Here is a 15,741-nt window from a genome sequence, read left to right as displayed (position 1 = left end):
TTTTACTTGCAACCTTTATAATAGAAACATTAATCTCGAAGAGAAACGTTATTCTCAAAGTTTTGTCTGGTTTTAATTCAAACTTACAAATAAATTCCCCCAAAAAGTTTGCCAATCGATTGTAACCTTGATTTTAGAGTCCGCCCGCCCCTTTATAACTAACAGTGTCATATGAAGTGCACCCTCTCATGTCCAGGTTGTTCGAGGCCAAGGGTGCGTTCGATTTATAGCTTCCCCCGGTCGACCCCGGTCTGCCCCGTTACGTTCGAACAGCTTTGACGTTATTCCAGGGGCTCACCCGGGTCAGCCCCAAGTGCCCCGAGTGGAACGGGTCACCCAGGGCTGGGCCGAGGTGCATGACCTCACCACGAGAGGGTGAGTGATCGTTCAATTAGCTCTTGTCAGGGGCTCACCCGAATGAGCACTTAAGCTAATCGAACGCACCCAAAATCATTTCCCATTAGACCTGCATATAAATACTCGGCACGCGCGCCTTCGGCGTGGGATGAGATGCATGCTGGTCTAGCTAGCGATTAGACCAGATGCACCTCATTCAACAGTTAGTGCTGGCGAAATGTGTTGTTGTATTGGGAACAGTTTTATGGCAAACAGTGAAAATGCCACACAAATAAATAAAACGAAAAAAAGAAGAAGAAGATACACACAGAAAGTCCCGCAACTTCTGTAACGAGGAAATATTCCATTAACTTTTGTGCCCCTTGTTAACATGTCTGGAGGGTCTTTGTGCCCGTCGAGTGATTTCACAACCAAATAAAACAAATCCAGTGTAACTCTCCGAACATCCGAGCAACAATCGTACAAAATGTCCCTCTCAGCAAAAAGCTATTATCCAAACTTTATCAAATTGGATGTCACAAACCCCCATGTCATAGTGGGCAGAATTTGTACCCATGACCACGTTTGGGACCCTCTTATCTGTCTATTTTACATACTATTTTGAAGTGCCTTTAAACCAATTATTACTTGTTTTCTCCTTAGTTATTGGGGTGCACCCTCCTTTCATCCAATCGTACCAAAATATTTTTATTTTCCACAATGTGCAGCTCTTGCAATCCATGATGTAACCAGCGCCACCAACGGCCAGGTCACAATCCAGCAAGGTATTCTTCAGCAAGTTCCGTGCACTACTCTTCGACCGGGCGAGAGTGTAGCCAGTGTTCTTTGGTACCGTGGCAACAGTGACATCGACCCTCGAAAAGAAAGACTGATTGGGCAGAACGACAATAGGGCAAACCAGAAGTATGCTCTGACGTCATACAACGGACTGATCATTAAAGACGTCACCAAACAGGACGAGGGGAATTATGTCTGCATTGTTGTTCTTCACGAAGCGATCAACAGATATAGCGTGGTTGAAGTACATGTTATAGGTGAGACGTTGTTCTAGGGAAATATTTAGGGAGGTTCAGTTGCACGTTCCGCGTGATCGTGAACATGATATCAACAAATCATTATGTTTAAAATATTACGTTTTTTATAACATACGTGAAGTTACCATTAGCATACGTGAAGTTTCCATAGGGCACGTTTACGTACTTGCGCGCAGACGTCACACTTGAGCATGCAATAAGCCCAAAGTGGCGGCGTCACGCACACAAAAACAACACCATATTTTGACGCTCACGTTCACGTATTTGCTTGCGTAACGTTCAGCTAAACCTCGCTAATGTGACCTTCTATTAAATGCGCAATACTTTACTCAGTGACGCGCGTGAGACGTTTTACCGACCAGTGTTTTCCGGCAAGGTGTGGGGATGCGTTTTTTTTATGAGACCTAATCCTTTTACAACCGGGGTGAACCCCTTCTCTTTTCGACAAGTGCAATGGGTTATCTTTAAGGGACTTGCACAACACACACGGGACCAACGGCTTCACGTCCCATCCTAAGGGCAAAGCATCATAGTTAGGTGTCTTGCTTAAGGACACAGGTGTCGCGACCGAGACTGGAACCAACACTCTGCTGGGGGGGGGGGGGGGGGGCAACGTTTCTGAGGGACAGAATCTCCTGTAAAACCGTAACCGTAAAAGCGACCATAGCCATAAACAGTTTTAACATTCCAACAGGTAAACACACAACATTTTTTTATTTTTTTTTGTGAATCATCATAATTATTATTATTCTATCATTCTTCATTCTTGGTAAAGTGTGACCATATTTTAATACGTTACGGCACCGCTGCTAATAATAACAGGAGTCGAACTGCCTCTAGCCACCGCTAAATCTCGGTGGGTTAGTTGGTATGACACTGCTCTATAGATGCAAAGGTCGTGGGTTCGAATCACACCCAAGATATTATGACTGTCTGTGATGTTGTTCACAGAAATCGGGAAAGTACTAACCAGGGCCTGTACAGCTGCTCACACACATCGGTGTTTGTGGGTGAAACCAAAATATATATTAGGGACTTTTCGTTTTCGACGACGGATGGTTCTGCGACGGTAAAGATGACATTTGGCGTCATCTGCGCATGCGTCGGCTTTGAGGACGGTCGTCCCTCAATTTGTACGACAATACTTAGGATGAATCTTCGTTGTGCTGAAAACGACAACGTTTAGCTGAACAACCGTCGCAGAACCATCCGTCGTCGAAAACGAAAAGTCCCTATTCTTTACCCTCAGGCAAACTTTCATCGAGTATTGTCATCATAAAACTAAACACATTGTTATCTTGTCAATACAGAAGGCGTGTTTCAAGCCGTAGAAGCTGACCTCATAACTACGTCTAGCTTGGCTCAATCTTTACGTCACAGGATACCATGCCGGTGTGGTATGACGTCATCTTCAACAGTGTACTGGTCACAGGGAACCGGTGTTACGAGTGGAACTGATATTCTCGGTGCAAGGTTCCCCGGTGGAACTGTACTTCAGTTCCAAGGTCGAGTTGGTATCGGTGTAGCTTCGACCGGTTCGCTAATACTCAACTCTCTTCAAAACACCCGAGAAACTGCGAGGTTTTGGTGTCACGTTTTCGAGCTGGACGGGTCTTTGATGAATTGTTACGTCGACGCAAAGATAGTGAAAGGTTGATAACATTAGTCAATAAGAAAAATCACAAAAAACTAAAAATGAAGAAGAAAACAAAATGACAAAAATGAAGACATTCCAGATGGTATAACTGACAAGAAACATCACATGTTATAGAAAGATAATTAGAGTATTAAGAGTGTACATCTTAAACTGATGACAACACAAATTATTGTTATCTATAGGGAAAAGAACAATGAAAAACGTATAGAAAAAAGCAAGATCAAAGAAAACCAACAAGTATTGTGTGCTTTCGACGCATAATACAAGGTTTTAGGCCTGAAGTATTTTAGTATTTTGAGTGAGAAATAACCTCTTTCTCAAAAAACTATTTCATAGGGAGCCGTTTCTCACAATGTCTTAGTTTATCAACAGGTCTACATTGCTCGCTACTAAAAGAAGTTCGTTTTTTTTGCTAACATTTATGTTGAGTAATAACCAATCGTGTCCAGTGTCTTTAACATGTGTTTCTTTCTCAATGTAGATGATAAAAAAACGTCATACAATGCCCTTCAAGCTTCAACAGATTCCTTCTACGTTCTTAAAGGTGAAGATCAAACACTGCCGTGTACCGATGGACCAATTAGCGAGCAGACATGCGTGGTACAGTGGTTTAAAGATGCCTCATCAGCCATAGAACTTCTTGTGAACTATACCGCCTTGAATGACGTCACGTATGACGATGCGGGTTTTGGTCTCGGTAGTGATTTTGCTCTTGTAATAAAATCTGCAGATGAAGAAAATGGCGGGATATACATCTGCAAGATGAAGTCTGGTTTCCGGCGTATGGAGGTCCGAGTTATTGGTAAGGAATGAATAGACTGGTTCATAGAATCTACTGCACTCTATAAGCTTGTAATAACCGAGTAAAAAAAACTTATTTAGCGTTCCCGCCCGCTTCCTTTTAAGAGGCCGTCTCCTTTTTTTTTATGAAAAACGGGTTATTTTAAACGATCTCAGCTAAAACAATCTGAATGTCTTGTCTGAATTTCTCGTCCAAAATGTTTCATTTATGTGTTGTGTATTTGAGCAGTAGAAAAAACACGGATATTTTTGACATTTTAAAAAGGATGGCGGCCGTCTTGAAATAAAAAACAAAAAAGAAAAAGCCCTTCCTCCTTCCTTTTTTTGAGAAACCCGGACGCTAAACATGTTCCTTTTTTTACTCGGCCTAATCCCATAATTTTCAGTACGGCATAGCTTTACAACTCTTTTAACGAGAATATATCTTTTTTACATTTACAAAATTGACTCTATGTACTTCTCCAATCCTTCAATGCAGGTGATACATTTCCACTTGACAAGGGCTACATTTCAAGAGTTGAAGAAATAACTTTTGAGACTGGGCAGAATTACACGCTAGAATGTACGGTTGGTTTGAACACCACAAAAAGCAGAACAGCATTTTGGTCATTCGGCCAAAAAGATGCAATAAACACCACCGTTATCGGAACATTCAAATCCCCGGATAGTTTGGTGAACGCAGAGAGCATTGGAAGGAACAGCTGTTATAGTATCACCGTTGATGGCGCTCTACTGCTGACCGGCTGCCTGATTGATAGTGACGTCAGATACTGGTGTCACGTGTTCCTAGACGGTGTACTGTACCGATACTACGTGGATTTGGTCGTCGTACAAGATAGTGAGTTTGTTGAAGGTTGGGGAAAGGTGGGGTTGATCACCGCTTGGGATTGTCACGTTGGGTTAGAATGACGAAACGGTAAACATTGCCCCGATTTTAAAGAGCTGCAGTTTTCAGCGCAAGGAGTCAATGAAATACGCCTTTCTTAATATTTATGCATGAGGTACGTCACAATGCAAACCCAAATCGAGGCAATGGGCGCAGCCACTGCAAGTGATGGGGGACTTGCGCCCATAGCCTCATTTTGGGTAAGAATTATGACGTCATGTATAAGTATTGAGAGAGGCGTGTGAAGTTGCCTGGTCAAGGGTTAGACTGCTCGATTGCAATATCACAATTGGGTTGTGGGTTTGAATCATACCTGTGCTATCTTCTGATTTCACAATGACTAGAATAAAATGTTGTCGTCCAGTTACTGAATCCCAATTTCTTGATTTGTGTATTTCATAATCAACGTTAAACCATGGCATATGAGAGAGATTTGCTGTTGTCAGCTTGGTGATTAATTAACTCCCATTGTGGGAGGTGGCCGAGTTCCCTTGACGGAAAGAACATCTAAACAAACAGACAAACAAACATACAAACAACCAAACATAACCAAAGTAATGCCTAGCAGACAGAGGTTTTATACCGGCCAAAACATAATGGACATCCTCTTCAATTAAAAAGGTTACCAATAACGAGCAGTTTCACAATTAAAAAGACCTATACAACTTAAAGATGGCTTCATATTTTTGTGTTAACTCGTTGTATGTTAATATTCCACATTCTTTTGAGTTACTTTGAAAACTGTGTGTTGTCTCGGCCTTAATAAAGATTGCAATTACCGTAAAGGAATTTTATACTATTGTTTTCTAAATACCGTTTGTTTTCTGTAGATTCGTCGAAGTCTTTCTTGAGTCCCTTCTGGATAATAATCCCCATTATCGCAATTGTCATCATCCTGTGTTTAGTGACTGTGCTCTGCTGGAAATCCCGAGTAGTCAAACCGTATTGCCCCTGTTACGTCATGGTTGATTTCGAAGGTAACTTGAACGGTAAATTTCTATTGATTATATAAAAAAGCCAATCTAGAGCAAGTTCGAAGACAAACATTTAGTCGACAACTGACCAGCATTGATGCAGCAGCGATGGATTTCAATAGTGTCACTGGGTCCACTCTGCGCTTTGCAGAGGTTAGCATGGAACTGGCTAGAAAATATGGTTATGAGGCTGGTTACAAATGGTCGATCACATTAGTCAACCAATGGCCGATCAGCCTTGGATCGAGTCAAAATAGTCAACCTTTACTATGGGGCACATTTTGAGAGTGACAGCATTAACAAGTGCGCCACCAAGAGGCTGCGATGAAGAACAGACCCTTGCCACGGAAGAGGCAAAGTGGATTGATCAAACCCACTTCTTTTTAGTAAAGTAGAACAAATCTGTCGTTTTAAAGTAATACAAGCTTCTCCATCTTCGATTAAGACCAACTTCTCCAGTGGTTGACAAGCATAATTAGTTATCCAAACAATGTGTTTTGATAGTTAACCACCTACAGGCGTCATTATCCTTTTTTATTATAGGTTTGTCAACGGCGCATTTTTGGGTTGGGTGTATACCCATGTAAATTTACCCAGTTTAAATGGTGCCCCTTGTTTACCATAAAAGGGCTACTTGTGACAAATCCTGAGAATGGGGCTTACTTTACCATTTTTTATATATATATTTTTTTCTTTACTGTTGTCAGATTCTGACGCAGAGCTGATTAGAGAAGTCAAGGACGAAGTAATGGTGAGGGTTGCAAGAGTTCCAATAACACCTTGGGCTACAGACGACACCCCATCATGCTACAAACGAATGGTAGACGTCTACATACCACCCCAATTGTTCATCAAACACAAAGCAGCCGAGCACACCATACGGTATCAGTTAAAATCAGACGACCAACTCTTTGACGATGGTATCTCACAGTTAAAAAGTAAGCATGTTGTCCTTGAGGGTAGGGCAGGTAGCGGGAAAACCACTCTCTTGCACAAGATTGCCTTTGAAATGTGCATTGGGAAAGCCGAAGCATTGGAGAGACAGGTTAGGTTGGTGCTGGTCTTAACAGCTAGGGTACTCCTTCAACATGGAAATCTTGGTGACGCAGTCTTTCAACAGTTAGGTCAACCAAAACACACAAAGATATCGCCAAGTTCTATCAATTCATTTTGCAAAAGACACACCTTGGATGTGGCGATTCTTGTTGATGACTGCGAGGAAGTTGGACAAGTCTTGGAGTTTATCCGAATGCAAGGTCTGTTTGGTGCTAACGTCGTTTTGGCAACAAGACAAATACGGGATGCAGATTTTAGATCTGAGTTTGATTGCCGTTATGTCACAGTCTCTGGCTTCACACCGACAAGTTCTCGAAGGTTCATCAAATGTGTTCTTGACAACAGCAAGAGGAGCGAAGAACTTGTCGGGTATCTTGACGATCATATTTTACCTCCCTATGTTGAGTCTCTTCCATTGAACCTTACGGCTCTGTGTCAGCTATCTTTGTGGACAGACGGTGAAGTTTTCAGACGTCGCCTTAAAACAAGCGAGTTGTTTTGTAAACTGGTCAAGTGTTTGTTTGATGGTGCTGCGTACAGAACAAAACAACAGGGCGATGGTAGTGGTCAAACCATGGAATGCCATCAATCAACTCGAGATCAACCGCGCCATGGCAGTAGTCAAACCATGAAAGGCCATCAACCAACTCGAGATCAACAGGGCGATGGTAGTGGGCAAACCAACGCAGGCCATCAACCAACTCGAGATCAACAGGGCAATGGTAGTGGTCAAACCATGGAATGCCATCAACCAACTCGAGATCAACCGCGCCATGGCAGTAGTCAAACCATGAAAGGCCATCAACCAACTCGAGATCAACAGGGCGATGGTAGTGGGCAAACCAACGCAGGCCATCAACCAACTCGAGATCAACCGCGCCATGGCAGTAGTCAAACCATGAAAGGCCATCAACCTACTCAAGATCAACAAGGCGATGGCAGTGACCAAACCATGAAAGGCCATCAACCAACTCGAGATCAACAGGGCGATGGTAGTGGCCAAACCAACGCAGGCCATCAACCAACTCGAGATCAACTGGGCGATGTGAGTGGTCAAACCAACGAAAGCCATCAACTAAGCCAATATCAACAGAAAATGCTGGTTAATTTGGGAAAGATAGTAATACCAAGGGTTTTACAGAATCATGGCCTATTTTGTGAGCTGTCCCGAAAAGATGTTGATCAGTTTGTTGAAAGCACGAATAGTGCCTTTGACGAGGGTGTTAGAGTTGGGCTTCTCCGTGAGCGAGTTGGAGGTTCTGCATCTCAAACAGAACGAACGGCTTACTTTGCCCTAGAGATTCTCCAAGACCTCTCTGTCGGCATCAGTTTGACCCAAACCGATAAAAGTCTGTCTTCCTATTTGGAAGAAATGGTGCCTTTTGGAACGACATTTGCCAAAGCGTTCCTGTTTGCTGGTTTGCCAAGTCATAATGCTTATCCTTCCATAAAGGTCGTAATGAAAAAGACACTTGACGATATTACAAGCAAACTGAAAAGTCTGAAACCAGTGTCTGGAAAGTCCTCAGCTCCAATTGATCAGAATACGTTTTTGAAACTAAAACAAAGATACATGCAGATGATTGAAATGTATCTCCAACTCCAACATGAATCAGGAGGTGAAGTGAGCTTACCGATCAAGGTCAGATTATTGTCAGTGGGGAGTTCCCCTTTAGGCAAAGGCAAGATTTGCTTAATAGGGGTCTCAAGTCATAAGTTACAGTTGCTTTCGTACTCTCTCACACACCTGCAGACAGAATCGAAGATCATGTCCATCAAGTTGCTTCGATTTGGCAAACACACGTCGAAAGAGCTGAGGAAGTATCTGGGGGATTTTCTTCCATACGTGTTTGAAGACACTGATAAAGAAACGTCCAAACTTGAGGAGACAGAATTGGTTAATTTAACGCTGAGTTTGTTGGAAAGGTTTGAATCTAACCTAAGGGGTGAGGTTGATGGGAGTTCATCTAACCTTGACCTAGACACCGGTGTCATTCTTGCCATGCAGACTCCATTTCTACAAGACGCCATGCTGTCGCAATCAGGTGAATGTTGCTTGTCAACCCCTGCTAAAGACTTTGGCCATTGTCTCCTCAAGCTGACGAATTTGGAGGAGATTGTCTTGATTGGGTCGATTCTAGACTCAAAGACCATCTGCGAGATGGCGAGAAACCTGAAGAATTTCAAGCAGTTGAAGATGCTAGATCTTCGTCTGAACAAGAAGATTGACGACTCTGCTTTCAGTGAGGTCACACAATCAGTCTCTACTTGCAGAAGCCTGGTTGATCTTAGACTATCTCTGTACGTGGTAACTCTGCAAGGGTACGATGAAGTCACGCGATGTCTTGAAAACGATAAAAATGGTTGGAAGAGATTGAAGAAACTGTTTCTGCTTCACGGTAATCCTACAGAAAGGTTTGTGGTATTTCTATCCGAAGTCATGAGGTACCTGAAGAATATCAATGAATTCAACATCGCAGCACTCAACTCGTCTGAGGAGTTGTCACATGAAGCTATTGCCGGTTTTGAAAGTGCTTTCAAGTCGATGGAGATCAGTCAGAAAAACATAGAGATTGAGAACATGGAAGATTTGAGGGCTAAAATAAAGCCGGCTTCCAAGGATCAGAAGCAACAAGCTGGGAGTATCGAGCCGGCAAAGGATAGCGAAACATGCGGTGTTGATGAAACCTCTCCATTAATAGATAAAGATTTAGATCATCTCGAACTACCCCAAAGCAACCAAGAGGGGGTTGCACAAAAGAGCTAGAGAGTGAAGTCTAGCATTCTGAAAAATTTGCCGCCCCCCAATTTTTTGCTTTGTTTTATTACCAATAGAAATCTATATAGTATAATAGTAGACTGCTCCTACTTTTATAATAGTATTTGTAGTCATGAAATCAAAGTATTTAATGTGAACTGAATTACGTTCCGTGATACTGACATGTAAACGTGAGCTAAAACATGGCGGCGCCCTTGGCTGGCTACGTGACGTCACTTAACAATCAAAATAGACTCGTGCAGTCGTAACATCAACATTCATGTCAAGTTGTTCTTGCTCCCGCCACACAGAAACATAATCGTCGCTGTTTAGGTTTTGTATGGGTGACCCTTGACCAAGTTGGCTCAATTAAAATCCAAGATGGCGCACTTCAAGGTCAAAGTGGCGCAGGTGGTTAAGTAGTACACATTGGCGCTCAGTGCACATTGTGCTATTACCAGAAACAATACATACCCCTATCTACCACTTGTGCGCTAGATCGCCAGGTGGCCACTATTGTGTAAAAAATTAAGTTTAAGCATTTGAGGTGCTACACCGTGCCTTTTAGTTAAAACTTGTTCTTAATCTTAACTTGGGTTCGAATGTAATTTTGCAAACAATGTGCCTGTATTTTACACATTTTTTGTTGTTTGATAAGATACGAATATGTTTTTAAAGTACAGATTCATGTTAAATAGTTTGTAGTTTAAATTTGTATTAGTTATACGTGTTACTGATAGAAGTATTTTTTTCTTTCATATTTAGCAAATCAAACGTTCCTCCGTGACAAGATACGACTGCTTTCTGAACAAGGTCGTTTTAATACGTTTACATTTGTCAGCATTAGTAAGCATTACAAATCAATTTATTGACGAAAAATTATATCTTCCATTTTATTAAACATAATACTATATTTTTGAAATGGTGCTCGAATGTAATTCAGCACAAATTGCCAAAGTCAAACTATTTCCAGCATTTTTAGCATGATTTTAATACAACCATTGACTTTAAAACGTGTCTTCCATTTTAATACACAGATAATATTATATTATTTGAAATTCTGCTTTAACGTAATCCCTCCCAATTTCCAGTGTTTAATCATAATCTTTTTAACATTTATTTTACGTATTTTATATTTTAAAGTCCCAAGTTTTGTTTTCTTATGTTTTAAAGTTTACGGATATATTGACAGTTTTATTATGCGCTTCCATGGGCGTGGCCATCGTATGTCGTCCGATGATGAATTTGTCATTTTATGTCATGTACATGTAAGGTAGGATTTGAAACCTTGCATGGTTGGAGTATAACTTAAAGAGGTTTGCGATAACATCATGTGAATAGTTTTGATGGTGAAAAGAACCGCTGGTATAACTACTCCAAAAATCTCGGGTGGTATTCGAACCCACGACCATTTTTCACAGAACTCGTGAAAGTACTTGAGTATACAGTGCTAACACACATCGGTGTATGGTTAAAAACCAAAATTAATATTATCCCGATGCAAATCTAACATCTCTTATGACTCCTAAATCAGTTAACATCAGTTCTTTTCAGAACCAACACTACTCAAAAGATATACCGCGAACCTTTCTTTATTTTATTTCAAAATGTAAAATGGAGACTAGTTTTGTTTTTGTTACAGTTAAATTTTGAATGTTTAATATCACCCGCGTTAATTTCGGACATTGTTATTTAGTCGAAAAAACAAAACACAAAAAAAACAAAACAAACATTTGTATAGTTTGATGATCTTCCCAAGATATGCTTAACTTAAGTTTTAAGTGTTATTGAAAAAGGTTTCTCTTTTTCTTCATTTTTGACAAAGATTCCCACAACAGAAATTGTATAATGAATTTTATTGTTTGTATTTTGTAGGTTTGGTAATGAGTCTGAAAATTACTATGGCGGTACAGAAGTTACGTGGTGGGAAGTACAGTAGCTTCGGGTATTTTAATGCACTTGTAAAATATTTAACTTAAAGTACTATAATAATGGAAACACTTGTCATAGTTTTTTTCTCCACAAATTTGAATCTGAGAAGTGTTACCGCACTAACGTATTTTTGGATTGTGTATTCCCTTATTACAAGGACGTCCTTTTGCGTTCACATTACTCACTACATAATTACGGCGACCACCTTTTTTGAATGAAATGTCCACATGTTAATCTTATTGTATGGATTTATGCAACTGCCGGAAATCAGTTTGGCTTCAATTGCTTTATTTATTACTTTTGATTTCGCGGGTGATGCGACTACCGGGAATCAGTTCAGCTTATTGGTTTGCATTAAACACATTTTAGACGATCTTGCGGATGGCAGGCAACTGCCGGAGATCTGGTTAAGTTTTATAAAATACAAGCATTTTGTTATGGCTTAGCTCATTGCAGCATAAACAAATAAAAGGCTGCTCAGGCCACTCTGTTGATCAAACCAAAGTGTTTCTGTGTCGTATGTGGTAATAAACAACTACATTTATATAGGCTGAAAACAATACAACAGTTCAAAAACAAAAGATACATATATATATACACTGCCTTTAACCTTGTTTGTTGTTGTTATTGCTGTAAGTATAAAACTCAGAACAATTCTACTAAGGGAGAGAAATAGGCTTAGAACAAGTAGTTTTATCAAGTTGTACAAATCTCTCTGTGTCCTCAATGAAGACCAGACTCAAAAATGTACGTTTTGATTTAAATCAAATTTCATCTTTCCAGTTACTGTCCTTTACGTTCGTTTTAAGTTTAACGTTTTTCTTGCAAAAATTTACTTTTTATCATTGGATAAATGATGTTCATTTTGGATTTGGATGTTCTTGTTGTTTGATATGTAATATCACCTTTGTTCATTGTCTTTTAACTAACCTCTTGTATCCTGAATGTATTGATCTAACAGTATGTGTTAATGTTCCATTGGAGATGTTTGTACTTTGTTTTCACTGGTGATGAGTACGGAGTCTTAGAGCTCCACTCAAAAGAAGAAAAAAAAAGAGAAAAAAGCCCGGTTCATACTTCATGCGAACGCGAATGCGAAGCGAATTTGACGTGAATTTGACGTCACACCCTCCTTTCGCAGCGATTATTCGCAAGGGAGTAGAGCAGAGGGCAACTGCTGCGAATTGTTCGTTGCGAATTTGTGACGTCAAGATTCGCTTCGCATTCGCATTCGCAGGAAGTATGAACCGGGCTTAAAACTGAAATCATACTGATACTGTTTATGCTTGCTGGGTTGCATTACAAAAAGGATAATAAAACAAAGTTAAGATCGAAATAAGCATCCTCGTCAAAGAGTTATATATTTGTTTCAATAATAGTAAGTTAGGGGCCTATACTTTGTTACAATAAATAATAAACATTTTGTGTAAGAAGTGTTGTTTCGATATTATTTTTCAAAGATATAATTTAAAAGATGCTATGTCAGATTTTTGACCGATTTGACCCAACAATTTTGAATTTAAAATTCAAAAGGTATTTTGATTGGGGTCGAGAAAGTTACAAGCTTTCATTTGAGCCATTGCTCGAAAAAGTCCGCCGATTATTAGTAGCAGAGAAATAAAGTGCTTTTTTCAGGATCCCGACAATATGTCACGTGACCAATTCTTATGTGTTTTATAAGAAACGTTTCAAATTTTTGTCATGGTTCCTGTCCATTAAAAGTTAGAGCGGGTGATACTCTTTGAAATACCATTCGCTCAAAACAAACTATTTTTTAATGTTTGGGGCAACAAATCTGACATAGCTTCTTTAAAACAAAATCTGATTTCAGAAACAAGAAATGCTCTTCGTTTTGCGCACACAAGTTCACGGGCGCTTATTGCGAGGAAGTATTCAACGTAACCTTTATGAAGCACAATATAAAGGCAGTGGACACTATTGGTAATTTACTCAAAACAATTATTAGCATAAAACCTGAGATTACCTGAGAAACGGCTCCCTCTGAAGTGCCATAGTTTTCGAGAAAAAAAGTGATTTTCGACGAATTTAATTTCGAGACCTCAGCTTTAGAATTTGAGGTCTCGAAATCAACCATCTAAATGCACACAACTTCGTGTGACAAGGGTGTTTTTTCTTTCATTATTATCTCGCAACTTCGAAGACCAATTGAGCTCAAATTTTCACAAGTTTGTTATTTTATGCATATGTTGAGATACACCAAGTGACAAGACTGGTCTTTGACAATTACCAATAGTGTCCACTGTCTTTAATTAAACCTTAACATCACGAAACAGGGAACTTGGCTTTTCAAGATAAGATTTAGCTGAGGTCCAGTGAGGGCGTTTTCTTCATCTCAACTTGTATTGAACAAGGTATCATTATGACACGCAAGCTCACGGGCGCTATTTACGAGTCAGTACTCAACGTAACCTTTATGAAGCACAATATCATTTTCTGACTAAACCTTAACACAAAACAGGGAACTTGACTGTATATACAAGATAAGATTTAGCTGAAGTCTAGTAAGGTGGGTTTCTGAGCGATTCACATCAACGTCACTTCATCTCAACCTCACGGGCGCTATTTACGAGTAAGTATTCAACGCAACCTTTATGAAGCACAATATCATTTTCTGACTAAACCTAAACACGAAACGGGGAAATAGGCTTTTCAAGATAAGATTTTGTTTCGATTCTAGTTCAAATTGATTTTCCAAATAATCTGCAATGTTTGTATAATAGTAGTACGAACAATTATTGGGCACATATACGCTGTTATAAACAGTTATGCCCTTGACATTTTTCAATAGTGAAACTGCTCGAGATTAAAATCATTGAAGGAAACAACTCTTTCGATCTGCATTGCTTTCCATCGTCATAATTATTGTGTTTATTAATATTATGAAAATCAAGCTATTTTAAAGGCACTGGGCACTATTGGTCATTACTAAAATAAAAATAAATTGTTAGCATAACGACTTACTTGGTAAAGAGCTGTGGAGAGCTGTTGGTGGTATAAAACATTGTGGAAAACGGCTCCCTCTGAAGTAAAGTAGTTTTTGTGAAAGAGGTAATTTCTCACTCAAATAATCAAATCCTTCATGCCTGAAGCCAGTTCTAGGCATCTGAAAAAGAGCACGCAAAATTTGTGCAATAAGTTTTTCTTTCTTTCATTTCTCTCTTGCAACTTCGATGACCAATTGAGTTCAAATTTTCACAGTTTAATAATTTATGCATTATGTTGTGATACACCATGTGAGACTACTAGTCTTTGGTAATTACCAAACGTGTCCAGAACCTTTAATGTAATTGTCATACTTTTTTTGTGATTTATTTTGACTCAAAATTAGGTGTGGATGTGTGGTAGGAGGAGTGGAGAGGGGGGGGGGGGCTCGGAAATTTTGACGTCATCTGCTGCTCTTTGTTCACCCAAGCGTCCGGACATCATGGACACGTGCGTGCAGTACTTACTAGTGTTCATAGGTTTTGGAGGTACGTCGGACGGTCGACAACGTCAGAGCCAATGAACAGCTCTCCCTGGGTAGCTCCACCCATAAATTACATACACGACGAACGTTGCACAAGGATCCTTTATTGTGATTCATAACAGCAGGGTGAATATTCATGCATCGGCCTCTGTGATGACGAAACACCTTGTAAGCTTACCTGTGCTATTCAAAGGCGAATGAATTGACAGTGTGCTTGTGACATACCAAGTGAAACAAAGAGTTCAAAAACAGCCAGCGTGAGTGGAGACAGTCCTCCACTGGGATATGAAGCAAAATATAAAGACTTGCTATGGTCTCATTTCGCGGGTGCGTTCACGAGCACGCCGTATATTCATTCCCGGGTAAGCTTACAAGGTGTTTCGTCATCGCAGAGGCCGATGCATGAATATTCACCCTGCTGTAATGAATCACAATAAAGGAACCTTGGGCAACGGTCGACGTATTTTTTTGTCCTTGGACGAACGTGGGCAATTTACATAAATGGGCGTAGTTAACTATACATTTTCCCATGCACATGCGTACATGTGCACATGTTGTGGAAATACACTCACGCATATTAAACATGTACACATGTTACATGTACAGTGTACATGTATATTTAGTACCATGTAAAACTGCGTATTTTTGTTTTACAACTCTACCTTTTTGTCCATAAAATGCGTCGCGCTTGCTTTCATTGCCAAGTCTTAATTGCCCGATAAAATATGTCTGGATATAGTTGAGAGGGGGAGGGAGGGCAATTATGAACATAGACTGACGGTCATAATAAACAGTTGTG

General features: G+C 40.1%; 1 protein-coding gene across 1 annotated transcript; it reads left to right on the top strand.

Moving 5' to 3' along the window:
• Positions 1-1,123: 1,123 nt before the first annotated feature.
• Positions 1,124-9,532, top strand: LOC117305414 (the record flags this gene model as incomplete). Its single annotated transcript, XM_033790284.1, has 6 exons — positions 1,124-1,391; positions 2,702-3,043; positions 3,593-3,850; positions 4,328-4,687; positions 5,566-5,712; positions 6,417-9,532. Coding segments are annotated over 6 exons (4,491 nt in total), but the record flags the coding sequence as incomplete, so codon positions are not given.
• Positions 9,533-15,741: the final 6,209 nt, after the last annotated feature.

Source organism: Asterias rubens, chromosome 22 (assembly GCF_902459465.1).
Source record: "Asterias rubens chromosome 22, eAstRub1.3, whole genome shotgun sequence".
Classification (NCBI taxonomy): domain Eukaryota; kingdom Metazoa; phylum Echinodermata; class Asteroidea; order Forcipulatida; family Asteriidae; genus Asterias; species Asterias rubens.
Note: the sequence above shows the minus strand (reverse complement) of the source record. Positions and strands in the feature narration are given on the sequence as shown.